This window comes from Diceros bicornis, chromosome 12 (genome assembly GCF_020826845.1).
Source record: "Diceros bicornis minor isolate mBicDic1 chromosome 12, mDicBic1.mat.cur, whole genome shotgun sequence".
NCBI lineage: Eukaryota > Metazoa > Chordata > Mammalia > Perissodactyla > Rhinocerotidae > Diceros > Diceros bicornis.
In genome coordinates, this window is record NC_080751.1 from 56,171,130 (window position 1) to 56,188,670 (window position 17,541).

The 17,541-nt window shown below is 52.9% G+C and overlaps 2 protein-coding genes across 2 annotated transcripts in view; one reads left to right on the forward strand and one right to left on the reverse strand.

Moving 5' to 3' along the window:
- The window catches only part of CIB4 (calcium and integrin binding family member 4), a 49,207-nt gene extending 49,066 nt beyond the window's left edge, over positions 1–141 (forward strand). Inside the window, exon 7 of the mRNA XM_058550677.1 lies at positions 111–141. Coding sequence (XP_058406660.1) covers positions 111–141 — 31 coding nt within the window. The remainder of the gene's footprint in view (positions 1–110) is intronic.
- A 1,963-nt stretch (positions 142–2,104) lies between these two features.
- CIMIP2C (ciliary microtubule inner protein 2C) lies at positions 2,105–16,978 on the reverse strand. Its single transcript, XM_058550679.1, has 4 exons — positions 16,905–16,978; positions 5,408–5,681; positions 4,243–4,355; positions 2,105–2,249 (listed from the first exon to the last, which is right to left on the reverse strand). The coding sequence occupies exons 1-4, from the start codon at positions 16,976–16,978 to the stop codon at positions 2,105–2,107; spliced, it is 606 nt and encodes a 201-aa protein (XP_058406662.1).
- Between the last annotated feature and the right edge of the window lie 563 nt (positions 16,979–17,541).

A 17,541-nucleotide genomic window follows, 5' to 3' on the forward strand; every position in this document is an offset into this window, starting at 1 on the left:
CGAAGGACCTGGAGGTGGGCAAGGCAGCCTCTAGGACGACTGTGAACCAGAAGTCAGAGGGCACTAGAGAACTGCAGGCTCGAGGTGCCTCATGGAATTCTTTCTTTCAGCTCCTTCCGGATTCACTTCTGGGGATGCTGATGTGGCCACAAATACCCTATCTGGCAGCCCTGAGGGAGACCACTGGAACTCGGAATTCAACCCCCTCCAGGTGCTGGGGACTCTGATGAGAAGTATGACTTTGTCCCTGTCCTTCCCTCACTTCTAGAATATTGTTTATTCAATAAAGCAAAGGGAAAGCCTTTTTCTTGCCCCATCAGTTCATCATTGTTTGAATGCAGGGTCATGTAGAAGTACTCTTTATTAAGAACTGCTCATTCCAGGGTTTAAGTTTGCTGATGACCCCAAGCAAGCCAGGATGGCCAGTCTTTTCGAGGGCAGGGTTCAAATCCCAACCCATATCACAGCAGGGGCAAATGGGATGAGATTCACCAAGAAAATATACGTCCTTCCCTGCCGTCACTGGAGCCGCCCCCCGCCCCCACATCTCTCCTCGCATCTCCCAGTGCAGACTGTACAGAGATGGCACGTAGCGGTCATTCAAATTGGCGCCCGGCTTCTCAGTCCTCATCAAGGGAGAGGACATCTTGGCCCCACGTGGCACCCCCAGGCCCTTGGGATGCGACAGTGTGTGAACAGCAATCAGGGTTTATTTGCTTTGCTATTCAGCCAAGTCCTGGAATGAATTTGGCCACCACAGGGACCCTTTGGGGTCTAGCTGCTCAGGGACTCTGGGACACAGGAGAAACCCCTTACAGGGGTCTCTGAGAGCTGTCACATGCCTATCTGATGGGCACATGGTTTTTCTTGTTAACACTGTCCTCAGGAGAGCTGTCTAAACACTGGCTCCCAGGGGAAGGGCTGTTTTGCCCTCATGTGTACTTGAACCTGCAGTGGTCTCCTTGCCTTTAGGTCCTGACTCACCCATGCAGGGGTAATAAAGGCCCCGTGGATTGATGGAGTCCCTTGATCAAATCCAGGAGGTGCTGGAATGCTGGAGAACTCCGGTGGTGTGGCTACACACCTGGCCTTAGGTCCCCATCCCAGATCCTCTCTACAGAAGGGCTGTCACCCACAGCCTGTCCCCTGCCCCAGCAGGCAGGAGGCCTCCCAGGAGGTGGGAAGCAGCAGCCTGATAAGAGAAGACACTCCAGACCCTGGACCTCCCAGGCCAGCTCAGGAGTGAGACCCGGGAACCCATTCCCAGTGTCTACTTCTGGCCTAGAGGCTCCTGAAACAGAGACTCCTTGACGAGTGGCTTAGTCCTGGGTCGCTCCCTCCTGTCCCCTTTAGAAACAGTCCCAGATGCCAGATCAGCCTGTCCATACCAGTCTGGGAAGAATGCAGAAAGTGGCTGCTTTCACGGCTTCTTCTCTCAGGACCACAGGGTCCTTTGGAATCCCAAGGGCTGGGTCATCCCTGCCCCTCGCTCTCCACATGGACCACGAGCAGGGTGTGTAGTGAAAAAACTAGGAATGAGAGTCAGAAAGACCTGGGTTCAAATCCTGGCTGTGTCACTTAAGCTGTGTGAGCTTGGGCAACTTTCCAAACCTCTCTGAGCCTCAGTGTCTTTATCAGTGAAGTGGGGATAATACCACCTCCCTCACGGGTTATTGTGTGGACTAAAGGATCCTGAGGCGGGGCTCAAACAGGAATTCCTTTGCATCTGACACCCAGTGCAATTGTCTGGGGTCACTTCACCCTCATTCTCAGAATGAGGAGGGGACCAGTGGAAGCAGATGGGAGGTATCTTTGCACCTGAGTGACCTGCCACCAAGACTCAGGAGGCCTACAGCCCTCAGTTCTACCTGCCCCCACCTCAGGGGAGAGGTGGGTGAGCCCAGTAGGTCGCTGAACACTGCCTTTCCTTGGCTTGAACCCCTTGGGCTGAGCTTTCCACAGCCCTTAAGACACAGTGCTGTGTCAGGCGCTGTCCTGCTGTGCCCAGATGCTCCTGAGGCTCAGAGGAGGGGAGCGTGGGATGGTCATGGCTAAAGATTTTATTCCAAAAAGCCAACCTGATCAGGCCCATGGCTCTCAGGCATCATGCTCTGAACTCAAAGTAGCAGTCTCTCTTCTGCCGCTCCTGTGGGGAGACCCTCTTCCCCGATGGGAACATCTGGTAGGTCTTCAGGTTCTCAGGGGAGACTCTTAAAAGGTGCCACTTGTTCTTCAAGCTCAGAGGAGGCCTGGGGGTAAGGATGGAGCCATTGTTACGCCGTGTGCCCAGGGGGGGTGTGGGGGGGTGAAAAACGCCCAACCTCAGCCCCATTGGCCCATTTCTCAGCCCATGCCAACACTGACCCTGCTGGCTGATTGTCAACTCATCTGAGAAGTCACCCTGCACTTAAGATCAGAACAACTTGTATCTGCACAATGGTACAGTGGCTAAAAGTGAGGAACACGGGTGTCAGACAGACCTGGGATGGATTCTGGCCCAACTTGTGCTAGAAGTGTACACGTGTAAAATGGACTAATGTTGGTACCTCCCTCTTAGCTTTGTTTTGAGGAGTAAATGAGGTCATGCATCTAAAGCACTTAACATAGTGCTGGACAAGGAGCACTCAACAAATGTTGTAAGAAATGGTGATGGTGATGATGATGGTGATGGTGATGATGATGATGGTGATGGTGATGATGATGATGGATGGTGATGATGTGGTGATGGTGACGGTGGTGATGATGGTGGTGATGGTGATGGTGGTGATGCTGATGATGGTGGTGATGGTGATGATGGTGATGGTGATGATGATGATGATGGTGATGGTGATGATGATGATGGATGGTGATAATGTGGTGATGGTGATGGTGGTGATGATGGTGGTGATGGTGATGGTGGTGATGCTGATGATGGTGATGATGGTGGTGATGGTGATGATGATGATGATGATGGTGATGGTGATGGTGATGATAGCAATGGAACTTAGGGAACAGCAGAGACTTGCCCCAGGCCACAGAGGTCATCAGGGGAATAGCTGAGTGCAGGCACTGACCATTTTACTCCCAATCAACTGGGTGTTGGGCATGCCAACTGTGTTGGGCATGAAGGCATCAGCAGCAGTACAGGCTGCCAGGCAGGCAGGATGAAGGTGGGGTGTCCCAGGCTCCCTGAAGCTGAGGGAGATGCAGATCCTTCCTGGAGCAGTCTCAAGAAGAGACCTGTCCCCAGGAGAGGTCTCACACTGTCTCCAAGGACTGAATGGCTCAGAGCTACCCCAAGGGTTGGAGATGGCCAACCCAGGGTCCTAGATTTGGCGCTGGGAGACTTGGGTTCCCTCCAGGTTCTACCTCCAACCAGACCTGCCACCCGGCACAAGTTCCTGAGACTGTCGCTAAGCCTCAGTTTCCCTAATTATAAAGTGGGCCCATCTATCTTGCAGAGAGGAACCTACAGAGGCAGTGAAATCCATTTCTTTAAAAACCATTAAACTCTATGGAAAGGGTTGCTGCTTTATCAATAATGATGATGGTGAGGCTCAGGACTCTTGAGGCAAGCAAGGGATCAGCATGGAGTTGGACACCCAAGATCTGTCCACTGACCTCCTGATGCCCCCGCAGACACCTTGGCAGTTTAGACTTCTGATCTCCCTGCCTGGACGTCAGGAGGGAGAGCAAGGAAATTGCATGCCCAGATTATCTCACAGGGCAGAGCTAGCCTTCCCTGGGAAAAGAAGCTCTCCTGGATAAAAGCAGCAAGGGGCAGGCAGGGAGGAACTGTCATATTTTGTTTGAGGGACAGTTGGACTTGAAAGATATTTTCAAGTCCCTAGGAGAACATTTTCCAAGTCTGCACTGGGCTGGGAGGACTGAATCCCTGCTTTGTCTAGCGTCCTCCGTGTCCGCCAGAGGGCAGCAGCACCCTGCTGCTAGAAGCAGCTGTGCCTGCGTTTGGATGCGTGTAGCTGCAAGGCTGTCATTGCAGGGAGAGAAGTCTGCCGATTCAGGCCAATAAAGACTGTGGGGTTTGCTCCCAAACTCCCAGTGCATCTGGCCATGAAAATGCTCTTCCTGATTCCACCCTCACTCAGGTTCCTGGCACCCCTTCTGAGGCCCTGACCCCCTTGCTCTGTAACTGTCGCTACTCATTTCTCAGTCTGAGTCTCTGCTGCCTGCCTGGTTGAGAGCAGGTGCCATGGACGTGTGTTTGTTGAATGCGTGGCTGAAGGGAGGGCAGGCACTCACAGGTCGGTGGGGATGGGGTACCGTGCCCACTCCCTCACAGGCAACACGAAGTAGGGGACCCGGGGCACCACACCCGTCTTGTCTCGATAGTAGTTTCGATGCTGCTGTGCCATCTACAGCTCCACCAAGGAAGAGATGACAAGTTGTTAGTGTGCAGAAGTGACCTCAGGCACCTGAAGTCCCTGCCTGGCTGTACCTGGCCCAGGGATGGGGGCCATTGGCTCTAATGCTCCTGGAGGAGTCCCTAGTTGGGTGTCCTCTTGGAGCCTCGGCTCCTCGTCTATCTAACAGGGATAATGACACTCACCACATCAGCTTTTCTATGGAAAGTAAATGAGACAAGGGACCAGCAGAGGAAACGTATGTGAAGCCCAGCTTAGCAGGTGGCACAGGTAAGCTCCGTGTGTGTTCCTTTCTCCCTTTCCCTCCCTCCTGGACAGGGCGTGCTCTGTGCGAGAGCCGAGAGCCGAGAGCCGCAGCCGAGGTAGAGGGCAAAAGCCTTCCCAGGCCCACTGAGACAGCCCCTTGGAGTCTGACACCATTGATCTGGTCCTCTCCCTGGGGAGGCTGCCTTCTCATACAGTTCTCCACTCTGGGGACCAGGAGGCACCTGTGTCCTCGAAATCAGGCTGGGAGGGATATTTGCAAGGGAACTGAGGGAGAGAGTGAGGTTTCCAGGCACACAGCAGAGAACGAGCCCTGGCCCCCACTAAGATGGGCGCACCACTGTGTGCCTGTGGCCCCTTGGGACATGTCTGAACCAGATCCAGAGGAGGCTTTAAGAGCCAGAGGAGCAAGACAAGAACAGGGTGTGCACAGGTCCCCCTCCATCCACCTCTCTTCCCCAAGGGCAATCAGGGTCCAGTCCGGGGCTGAGGTTGACTTGGGCACATCCTCAGAGGGCCCATGGAGCAGGGAGGTGTCGGGTGGGCCCCAGGATCCCAGGGGGCAAGAACAGCTGAGAGTGGACTTGGGCCTGGAGCCGGGGAGGGCGCTTAGCGGGCCCTTTGCATGTGTGTGATTTGTCCTGTGGGTGAACCTTAAGCCCTTTACTCAGGTAGGAGGTAAGCGAGGGTCCACAGGGCCCAGAGGCGACAGGGCAGAGGTGAGGCGGCGGGAGTGCAGGCCAGAAGGGGATGCAGCAGCCCGCCCTGGGGCAGCCCACCTGGTAGAACCGCGAGAGCTCGGTGGAGCGGTCACTGTCCAGGTTGAAGCGGGTGTAGCTGGGGGTGTGCAGCCAGCGGTCCCGGGTGTGGGCACGGTTACTCAGCACGAGGTTGGGGTTCGGGGAGAAGATGGTGGGGAAGTGGCCGCCTCTGCTGAAGGGAGTGTGGCTCTTCTCCAGGGCTGCATTGCGTTGGTCCTGGAAGTACTTGAGGGTGGCGGTGCCGTACGGGGCACCAAAGGAGAAGGCCACACCGGGAACATGGCCTTGGTACCTGCCATAGCAGTGGGGGAGGGGAGGGAGAGTTCAGTGAAGGGCTCCAGGGCCAGTTCCAAGAGAGGCCCTTAAAAACTGGGGTGAGGTCAGTGGGCCCCGCTGGTCACCTCTGGGCCTCGAGAGGCTTCCTAAGGTGCACCGCCCAGCTCAGGCCTCTGGGGAAGGACAAGTGAAGGAGACTCTGGGCCTCTTCCTCCGCAGACCTCTAGGACGGTCACCTCTCCAGACCAGAGGCTTACACGGGGGCCAGAACACCTGGGTTCCGGTCCCGACCCCTCAGCAAGTCTGTAGGCCAATCATCCTGCCTCGACGGCCCTCCGTTTACTCAAGGGTTGGCTGGATGATGGAGGGGGCCTCCTCCAGCTCCTCCTAACATTCTGCAGTTATCTCATTAAAGGGCAGAGGCAATATGAGAAGAAGTTGTTGGGGGCACAGCAATGAAATGTGATGGGTGTCAGATGTGTTATGGCCAAGGCCTGGGTTCAAACGCTGCAGTCTTGCCTCCAGTATGACCATGACCTCACCAGGCACCACTCAGACAGCCTGCAGAGCTTGACCAGGTTCTGGAGCTCCGAGAACTTCCATCACCCTCTGCGACCAAGGAGGCCAGTGAGAGGGACAGGAGACAGGTGAGTGGTGACCCTTGGGGACACAGAGAGCACAAACAGACACAGTACACTCAAGCCCCTGGTTAAGTGGCTCACACAGAGAGCCAGAGACTCGCTCTGGCAAAGTGAGGGGAGAATCACAGACATCAGAGAGCGTGAGTGTCAGAATTTGGGCCAATAACAGAGATCAAAGCTTTTCCAGTCGGCCTGCCCAACGGCTTCCCCTTCGCTCCTCACCCTCTGATACCTGGCCCTGCCCCCGTGATGCCACTGAAATCACTCTTGACAAGGTCACCAATGGCCCTCCTGCGGCACTGGACATTGTCGACCTCTCTTCCTGAAACATTGCTCCTGGTACTTATCACACTGTTCTCTCGTTTTCTGTTGGTTTTCACCTACACCTCTGACCATTCCTCCTCAGTCTCCTTCTCATGATGCTCCTCTTCTGCCCATTTCCTTTGGGGTCTGTCCTGAGCCCACACAGTCTTCCTGGGTGACAGCATCTTCACCCGTGTGCAGATGACCCCTGGTCCACATCTCCAGCCCAGAAGTTCCCTCCAGCTTCAGACTCCGGTATACAGTTGCACACCAGACATCGCCCTGGATGTCCCCCCCGGGCATTATCTCCCACCCTCCCTTCCCCAATAGTCTAGTCCCCCTCAGTGAAGGGCACGCCCCAGATGGCCGAGTCAGAAAATTGGGCATCCATCTCCCTCAGCTTCATCCCTCACGTCCATGCCGTCACCGCGCCCTGCAGCTCCATCTCCACCACCTGAGCTCCAGCCACGTCATCTGTCACCTGGACTGTGGCAGCAGCGGCCTCCCTGTTCTCCTAACCGCACTCTTACCTCCAACCCACTTTCCGCTCTTCAACCAGACTGAGATTTCTCAAGTCATATCCGTAGCGTGGCACTCGAGGCCGTCTGTGATCTGACCCCTGCCTCTCTCTGCAGCCTCATCAGTGACCCTACACCCCGGCCGTAAAGAGCCATTTGCAGTTCACTATATGTGACCGCTCTTCCTCCCCTCCTCCTTCCCCTCTTTCTCTTTCTCTCTCTCCCCTGGGTTCTTGCCCTGTGCCTTATGCCATCAGGAATGCCAAACCTATCCACCTACCCACCCCTGCTCCTTGCCTTTAAGACACCCAAATATCTCCTCTTTGAAGAAGCCTTTCCTTGCCACCTCTTCTAGGGCTTGGTGGGTCCCGCACTCTGTTCCCATTGTACCCTAAACCCCCTCCACTAGCCACATCTCACTCTGTGCTGCTCTTGTCTGCCTCCATCTTTGCTTCCTCCGCTAGACTGGGAGCTTCTCGGGGCAGAGCTGGACCACATCTTACTCATCTTTGGACCCCCAGGTCTCAGTGCCAAGTCTGGCAAGTGGTATGTAAGTAGGAAATGTTTATCAAACAAACAAAAAGAGGAATGGTTGACGTCCTACAGTACCAGTGATGTGTACAGTTGGACCTACACACATGAACCCCCGAAAACTAGCGGCCATGCTCCCGGGACCTCCAATCCATCTCTGGAGACCACCTGTTGCTATGCTTGACATCTTACTTTCTCTCAGCTGGGCTCTTTACCACACATCAAAGCAGTCCCAGGGAGCCCCACGAAGCGAGGGAGCCTGCCAGGCCACTGCAACGCCGCGGGCTTCTCCATTTCAGGAGCTCGTCCTGCACCAGAGGCTAAAGAATGCTGAGGTCTTTGAAGTCAGTGCTTCAATCATCACCTCTGAGGGCTGCTTTGGGCCTCAGTCTCCTCACCAACAGAATCGGTGTTGGACTAGAATTAAATGGCCATGCATGATTTCCTTCTTTAATCTTCAGGTGAAAGGCAAGAAAGTTCAGCACGGTGATTACTGACACCCTTCCAACTGCTTCCCGCTGTAGGCACAGTATAGAGTCCTTCCTGGCTCCGGTCCTACCCCCTCAGCAGCTCTGCCTTCCAGGAAACCTGCAGCATCTGAGGTTGCCCAGGCCCGAGCAGGCGGAGGAGGGGAGAGACCCTCCGCTGGACTCAGACCTCTCTCCAGCCTCCCCTCTCTGGTCCCTTGGCTTCTCTCTGCCCTTGATCCCATGACCCTGGTGGTCCTAACCGTCTCCCACCTGCCTCTGCCCTTCTGCTGGCCCCTCCTGAGTTCCCTGCTGACGGCCACGTCTCCTGTCCTGGAAAGATGGTGCAGTTGGTGAGTGCCTGGGAGCCTGTGTGCTCATCTTGGCCACTTCCAGGACAGAGTCCTCCTCTTCGCCATGGCTTGCCCCCTCCTGGGTCTAGGCCCCCTCCCTCCTGCCTCACCCAAGGCCTCACTCCCCCAGTTGGTCCCTCCCTGTTTCTCTCGGCCTCTGTCCTTCTCCTTGTCATCTGTAATCTCTTCTTCTCTCTTGGCTTCTCCCCTTTGCCTACAAACATGCACAATTTTGTGCATTTTCCCTAGATTACAAAATTCTGTGGTACGCCTTGCTGCATTCTCACATACCACGCTTTCTCTTCCTTTATTTCTGAATTTCTCTAAGGAACACTCTGTACTTCCTGCCTTTATTTCTTCGTCTCCCATTCTTGCCTTGATCTCCCTCAGTCTGACTTCTGACTCGCCACTTAAATGTGAACCTGTACTTTTTCACTAAGGTCACATAAGGTCATCCAATTGCCAAATCCAATGTCCTTGGCTCACACTGTGTCTCTGCAACAGTCACTCTGATGAAGACACTGGTTTGGAAGAAACATAACCTGAGAAGTAGAAGCAGAGTTCCTGCGAGTTCTTTGTGCTACGTATGAAACCTAATAAAAATATAAGTTCAATAATTGACAAGTCAAAGACAAGAGGAGGCAGACGCTTCTTTCTTCCTTCACGCCAGTGAGTCCTTCCATGGGGAGGGAGCTCCCCGTGGAAGTTTCTCCGTCCCCTACCTGCCCTTCGATGTTGGAGGTGGAGGAACATCTGACTGGTGGGTTGAAGGGAAAAAATGGGGCTTGTTGAAGCCCACCCCTCCCCCCCCCACTTTTCCTTGGAAGCAAGGAAGCCCACACCACTCCTCCATGCCCTGTTTTGGGTGGACACATTCTGCCCTTCAGGAGGAAAGCCTGCCCCAATCCAGCCCTGCCATCTCACTCTGGGGTTCAGCATCAGCCCCATTCTCCAGTATCAGCCTTCACTCTTTTATCTCATTTCTCAAGTGGTTCAGAACATAGGGAATGAAAGAGGTGCTGCCAAACACCAACAAAAAGATAATACAGTGACAGAATGAAAACTAAGGAAAGGTTGTCTACAACATCCTTTATGGAAAAGAGCATGGCCCAAGAATATCAAACTGGCCCAGTGGACAATCAGGTATAAAAGTAGCTGCTGGTCCTTTCCCAGCATAAGAGAACTCAGGAAATAAAGAACCCATAGGCTCTTCTTGAAAGCGGTGTCAGTGACAAAATCCTGCCAACTAAGAGATGATTCAAAAGAAAAAAGTACTCAGTAATGTAGAACCTCTGTTGGAATGACTGGTGGTTAGGTTCAGATCTATTTAAGTACAGAACTAGGAATAGCAACTAGGTGAGGGCTGGTTGCAGAAGAGAATGCAAATGTTATAAAACCTGTCAAAGTAAAAAATAATTTAAGCAACAAAAATTGGGGAGTGGGTGGAGGGGAGATGGGAGTGCACTTACTAAGAATTCCTAAAGCAGAGTCAACCCATGGCATCTAAAATTGAAACACATTAAAAAAAAACCCCACAATATAATGACTCTAACCCTTCAATGGTTTTCATTCTGTCTCTCTCTCTAGATCTTTAGAGGGATCTTTTAGGAACTAATATCTAAATATCTAAAATGAACTACCATTTATCTAAAGTCTAGGTTCTTCCATTTTACTTTAGTATCTTTCTCTTCAGTCAGGTTATAATAAGATTAAATTTCATACTTTCCATTTTGAAATAGCAAATATGGTATGATCATGTTTTTATAAAATTGCTTCATCTATCTTTCTATTCATCTATCCATCTACCCAACCATCTAGTCTTTTATCTGAATATACACATAAAAAGAAAACTAGAATGAAGTTCACCAAATGCTAACCCTAGGTGTTTAGATTTGGGGTGGCTTGTTGCTTTCTTCTTTGTACATGTACCACATTTTTTAAAAAAGAGAGTCAGATGGCATTAGAGTTACTTTATTGGAACCCACTGCATGTTGGCACAATGCTAGGTGTCAGGAATACAAAAGTCCACACGCTCAGCCTTCCTTCCTCACACCTACCCCCTCATTCAGTATTTATTGAGTAATGGGCTTGTGGGAGAGGTCTGTGCTGGTGGTCAAGGCTCTAATGCTATTAAACATAAGGAGGGGAGGCCCATTCCCACGGGGGAGGAGAGTATTGGTGGAGCTCCATGAAGAGCATTCCACTCGGTGAGGCTTTGAGGAGAACCTCAGTGTGGAGGGGGATAGACTGAGGTCTGGCTCTCTTCCTCTGCTCACCTTTGAGGTGCTGGTGTTGCCCCAGAGTCCTCTTTTCAAGGACCCACTCCTTTGGGAGAGCTCACCCATGTTAGACTTCCAACACTGAGGACGCTCAAATCTGTGTCTCCGGCCCCAACCCTTCTCCCCTACAGATCCACACACCCAGCTGTCCACGCAGGGCTTGCCCATGGGCGCCAGACTCAGCATGACTGAAACTAGCCTGCTCCTCCTCCTGGATATCCCTGTCCTGGTTAACGCCACCCCCACCCACCAGAATCTACCAGAATCCACCAGAAACCGGGAATCACTTTGCCATCTTCCACATCCACCCTCTCCCTAAGTGCTGCTTTTGCTCCCTCCTTCACAACCTCCTCACTGCCCTCCTCTGTCCCACTGCCACAAGCCTTCCTCTTTGCTCACCTGAATAGTCTCAGATCTCCTATCTAGTATCCTAGACCAAGTTTCACCCCCTCCAGCCTGCTGTCCATGCCAATGCCAAAGCGATCGTTCTCAAACACACATCAGATCACCATGGCTCACCTCCCTCTTCTCACTTCCCCACAGGTGCCCTATGCCCCGGAAGTGTTACTTACATCTCTGGGGCCCCATATGCTCTCCAAGCCTCCAAGGCTTCACACACATTTCCTCCACCTGGAATGACTGTCTCCTCCTGCCCCTCGGGCAGTTCCCACTCACTCAACGAGCCAGGGCTCTCTGTAGCCTTCCCTGACCGCACACCCTCTACCTAGTATCTCTACTTCATGTTAGGATTGTCATCCTCCATCCACACTCAGATCCACATTAGTTCATCTCCTCTGCTAATTTGTGTTCTCATTTATCCTCAGCACCTACATAACACCTGACACAAGACAAGTGCTCAATCAACGTTTACTGGAGGAGGCAGAAGTCCAGAAACGCGGTGGGGAACCAGGCCCTGGAACGCTGTTTTAAAAGGGGCTTGGTTCTGATCTGTAGAGCACATGCCGGCACAAAGCATCCCACCCACGGGGCGTTTGGGTTCCTCGGAAGAAAGGAGCTATAGAAATGTGACGTGTTCCCGTGATTCTTCTCTCTGCCACCCCCAAGCTCTCTGCCATACTCCTCCTCTGCTCCCTGCTTCTCCACCTTCTCTGAATGCCAAGATATTTGCATCCCAATAGAATAGAAGCCCTCTCCTCCACAATCCTCCTAAGGTTGTGCCTGGATTCCGGATTCCGTTCAGAACTTGCTGCTCAGGGAGGGGGGCGCATGTGCGCACGCACGTGTACCTGTTCATTTAGTTAGCGCTCAGCGGGCATACCTTGCCTAGCTCGGTCTATGTCCATTACATGCACTTGCGTTTGTGTGCCTTTAGCACGACCCTGTGCAGTCCCATGGTCGAGCCTTCCCAAGGCCCATTTTTGTTGGTTGTGTAGCTGACCAAGGTGGAGAGAACAGAGGCAACTGGCAAGTTTCATAACCGGATATCAAACAGTCCCTATGGCGCTGCCACCCCTCCTCCTTGACCCTTTCATCTGTCCCTGCCCCCCAACCACCTGCACGTCACATAAGCTAGGAGACAGCACTCAGCGGGCCCCTCCGCAAGGATCACGTGTGCATCCTAAAGTCCATTGTGGTTACAGTGCGACAGGGAAACGTCCCTCCCTGCCTCTTAATAGCACTGGTTGGCCCCATAGCTAACATTAAAATTAATTACCATGAGCCATCCACGATCCCATGAGCAGCCTTATTAACTAATTAACTTGTTTCTATTCAACATGTTCTCATTCCGCAGGCGCCCTCTTCTCTACCACACTTCCTGCTGAGTACAATTCTGATCAGATGCTTCTCCTGGGCAAAAACCTTCAAGGGCTCCCCATTGCCTATGAAATTAAGAACAAACCAGGCCAGGTGCTCAAGGCCCTGCCTGCCATGGGCCTGGTGAGAGGTCTTTCCAGCCTGATCATCCACTTTCAGGTCGCAGCTTTTCAACCCCAGCCAGATAAGCCATTTGCTGCTTTGGAAGCACATCCTGCGGGTACCTCCACCCATGCCTTTCCTCAGGCCATAAGCTCCATCCGGAAGATGCTTCTCTCCTCTCCTCGCACTGTGATCTTACCCATCTTTCAAGGTATATTTCAAATACCCCTTTTCGTGGAGCCTCTTCTGACCCCCCATAGACCACGTCTGTCCCCTCCACTGAAACGCCTTCGCTCCTGGTGCCTCTCTTATGTCTCAGTTCACATTCTGCTGTGCTGTAATCACTCGGGCCCTTAGCATAGTCTTTCTTTCTGAATCATAAACTCCGTGGGGAGAGAGGGCTGTGTTCTACCCCAGTTTGCATCCCTGGCATTCCTGGTACTCAGTAGATGCTCTGTAAATATTTGTTGAATTGAACTGACAAATGGAGGCACACTTTTATGGGCTGATGATTCTTCTGGAGAGAAGGAGGGTCCCTGTTACAAAGCCCAGGTCTCCAGGGCCCCTGACCCCCTGTTCTCAGGAAGGTTCCCCAGTTCCCCAGGGTTATGAGGGGCATCATCACCTATCTGGGCACACGGGGGCTCCTACATCCTCCTGGGCAGATGGCCTTTGTTTCATACCCCAGGATGCACTGGCCTGTCTTTGGGGCTGCACCTCCAGTGCCAGGGCCTGGGCTAAAATGGAAGGGGCTTCGAAATGCAACTGCCAAATTCTCCTTTCCCCTTGCTCGGCCCACAGAGGTGTCAGGCCTGAAGAATCTGGCAAGAGCAGGTGAGAGTGTACTAGAGGCAGCTTGTACCAGCTCATACTGGCTCAAGAAAGCCAATTACCAAATTTTTAGGATTTTTGCAAGCCCGTTGTTAAACAAGCCAGTATTAAAAATTAAATTAAAGTTAGAATTAAAGAAAGTATATTGAAAATGAAGGTAATAAATATTCAAAACACATCACTACCTAATTCTATTACTGTATTTTACTATTGTCTGTATTCTACTGTATCTGTATGGTGGCATTACTCTATAGCAGTGTGCTATTGCACATCTCTTCCCAGCTCTGCATTTTGACACCATGTTGATAGCTTGAAATCAGCTATGGCGGGAGGGTTTATACCACAGATAATGGGTGAATGCTACAGATCAAGGCTTTTTCCCTCCAGAGAGCTGGTTGTTAAACATTTACCAGTACACCACTGGGTGTGCAGGTCTATTGTACTGGGCTTCTGGGGAAGGGGACATAGCTACCTTCATGAGACCACTCTCTTGACAATGGCAGGTGTGGAATGTACTGATTTTAGAGTCCCAAGGTCCCTGAGGCCCAGGCCCAGCTCAGTGGCAGATCTGGGCACAGCTGCCATTCCAGGCAGATGGAGGCAGGGGCTGGGGTGCAGTCCCCTGTGCTCACTCCTGGTGAAAGCCTCTGGGTGGGAGCTCTGGGCACCAGGGCCAGTAGCAGTCTGGGCACGGATGAATGCACAATGGCAGGTCAAGTGTTGGACTGAGAACCTGGTGAGGTGTGACGGGAAGCAGACAGCAAGAGGATGGATACCGCCTAGATCTGACCTGCAAGCAGGAGGCACAGGGTCTCGCTGAGGCCAGTCTCATCCCTTAAGAAGCCTTACAGTCCCAGGAACTCTGACCCAAGAGTTTCCTGCTCACTGCAGGGATGGCACACAGGCCAGAGAGTGGCAAGGTGCCTGAGGGCTGTGCCACCCGGAGCAGCAAGGGACCAGATGGAGCACCCTGGCCAACTAGTCTGACGACCAGTGTCCTATTTCCCTCGGTACCTAGAATCATGCCTTGAACATGCAGCGATTGAACTAAAGATAATAGCTAACAAATTGGAGGGGTTGGGGAGAGCTGGGGTGTTGAAGTCACGAAGACATGGCTGGGCAACTTACTGAATGATCTGGGGCAAGCTGCTCATTTCTCATCTGGGTTGTTCCGAAGGTTTTTTAAAAAGGTTTGTAAAGAGCCCAGTACAGTGGCACATAGTCAGTGCTCATACATGGGGGCTCAGGGTGTTACTACAGGCTGTCAGGGATCTGGTTCCAGCCCAGCTCTTCCCTCATCAGCCTGGGGCTCAGGCTAGTTCCCCCTAAACCTCAGTGACCACATCTGGAATGGGAGTGGGCTGTGTTACATGATCTCTGAGGTCCTTACCACTGTGAATATTCTCTGCCTCTCTGAATTAAACTGGTAAGGGGGATGATTTGAGCGTCAGAAGAGACTGGTTGTACTGAAAATCCTGTAATTAATGTTTGAAAAGACACACAAAAATAATAATTATCCAAGTGTGGCGGGGAATCTTGGATTCTTTCATTAAGTTAACAAAAATGAGGTAGCATTTAGAAACATAAGACAACTCAATTCATTCCTCACTGATGAGAATCTTGAGGGAGAGCATATCCCTCCCCGAAAGATCCAGCTGAAAAAGCAGCAGATACAGGCTCAGCTGTTCAAACTAGCTCGTCCGGGCTTGGAGCCTTATTTATGATTCACTTGTTATCACAATTTCTAGATCAATCACAGGACAGGGAGCTCAAGGGAACTGCAGACAAGTGGTGTGGATAGAGAAGTATCCTGGGATTGCTTCTGAAACATGCAGCTCCCCTCCCTCTCCAATCCCAGACAGAGTGGGGGAACCACTGGGGAGGGTTAGGTTCCAACTAGAGACAGTGGGGGACTTAAGAAAAAAATATTTCAATGTATAAAATCAAACATCATGACAAACACCCAGAATATGGTGTAAACACCACTATCCAAGGCTGCAAAGACGGCTTTGAACTAAACCTTATGTATTTACAGACTGGGAACCCCTCAAGGGCAGCCCCCTCCTTGTTTGTCTAACACCTGGCACATTTCTAGCACTCAACGAAGGAATGAAAGAATTAATAGGAAAATCCTAAATCACCCTTTCTAACACACCTGACTTGACTTCAGGCAGACCTGGTCAATCAGCTTTGTCTGATGGGAACCAAAGTAGCTTTTGAGCTCCCCAAGGCCCAGAGAAATGTCCTGTCCACAAATGGGCTGGATTAAAACTACTGCACCAGCTCCTAGTTACTGCACTGCCTCTGTGTGCGGAAATGATTTTAACAGTACAGCCCCTCGATGTCTTGCTTATTCTGCTTCAAAACAATCCAACCTTCATACAAAATATACTGTAAAGTCTTTTCCTCATTTTGCAGCCTGTTGGGTTTGCAGGAGAGAGCATGTGTTTTTTTTCCACCTGCATGGAGACCCTGCAAGCAGAATTCTTGAGACATTAATTTCATTCATTCATTCATTCCATACCATTCCATTCCATTCCATTCCTCAGATTTGCTGAGCCTGTGCAGGATGCTTCTCAGAATCTAGCCTCTGCCCTCCATGCCCATGTGACTGGTGGGAGAGAGAAGACAGTCTCACACTCTGGAAGAGAAGATTGGGAGTGGAAATCTCAGACCCTTTGGGAGAAAGGGCCAAAGAATGGAAAGGAACAGTCAGATTTGCATCTTGGATGTTTGGGGCTTGAAAACATCCAGAGAAAGGAAAGGCAGCTTTGACCCTGCGTCTGAAAATGCTTAGGGCAAGGCAGCTCCGGGGGCTGGGAAGCTTTCAAAGCCAGCACTCTGTGAGGATTAAGTGAGATCAGTGGGGGACCCGGCCACAAAGTCCGGTGGATAGCGCACACTACTAAACATTACTGCCCATCCTGCCTCGCCAGATTCTTCCATAACCCCCCGACCTGGGAGACCCACCGGGTCTCCTTTGCTCCTTCAGCCGACAAATACTTATCTTGCGCGAATCCCAGATGCCGCACACTGTGCTGCGGCCTCCAAGAGCCTGCTCCCTCCTCGAGACTCCTCCCACTCTCGCTCCCGCCGGCGCCTCTCCAAACACGAAGCCCGCACGGTGTCTCCCTCTCCTCCGCTTACCTCGACCCCATCCACTGTTATCCGGGGCCGGGTGTGCTCGGCGCTTCTAGGGACCAACGTCCCACGAAGGGGGATCTGGAGAGGCCCCCCGCTCACGCCCAGCTCTGCTCTGAGAGCGCGCAAACCCCTGTGAAGGCCACAGAGCCAGGGGAAAAATTGATGCCTGGTTCTTTCAAACCCCAAAGCCGCGGGGGCGGATTTCGACGACTAAGAGGGGTTTTGCGGAGGGGGAAGGGAGAGGACGCCCCCGGGGGCAGGTTCAGGCGGGGCCCGGGTGCACGGCGGCCTTACCCGGGCATGAGGCCGGGGGGCACGTAGGCGGCATTGAATTCGGTAAGCAGGGTGCCCGCGCTGCGGGAGGCCATGGTGGGTGCGGCGAGCGCGCAGCGAGCCCCGGCGCTCCAGGCTCTCGCCCCGACGGTAAACAGCCCGGGGTCACCCGGCAACCGCGCGCCTGGCAACGCCAGTGGGGCTGCGCCGCCGCCGCGTTCCCGGGCCCCGCGCCCCGCTCGCTGTCCCCTTCCTAGAGCAGCCCCGCGGGGCGCGCCCAGAAGATGCCCCCGCATCGCCACGCGCTCTCATGTGTACCCCGAAAATGGCCGCTCCCGTCCAAGCTCAGCTTTCACATCCAGGAATGGAGGTGTGGTGACGTTCAGATGCGGGACAGAGATGGAAACTCGGGGGGGAACGGGCAGCTGGATGCGCCCTAAGTGTCCTGTCCACTGCAAGACTCACGGTGACCCGGCTTGGAACGCCCTCACTTTGGAGGCGGCGCAGAAAGCAGCAGCCCCATCGCGGCTCAGCCCCAGGGCCCGAGTGGCGCAGGGGCCCCATGAGCCATCGCTCACCTCTGCTGCCCGCCGCGCCCCGGTTCACCAAGGGACATTTTTTTCCCATTAATTTCTCATCTGTCCCTGGGAACTTCCTT

Bases quoted from the DNA above. Each gene is read 5' to 3' on its own strand.
- CIMIP2C (XM_058550679.1), bottom strand. From the start codon at position 16,978: ATGGCCTCCCGCAGCGCGGGCACCCTGCTTACCGAATTCAATGCCGCC. The intron at 5,682-16,904 runs GTAAGGCCGCCG...CTGCTATGGCAG, and splicing joins CCCCCCGGCCTCATGCCCGG to GTACCAAGGCCATGTTCCCG. The intron at 4,356-5,407 runs GTGGGCTGCCCC...GTGGAGCTGTAG, and splicing joins AGCTCTCGCGGTTCTACCAG to ATGGCACAGCAGCATCGAAA.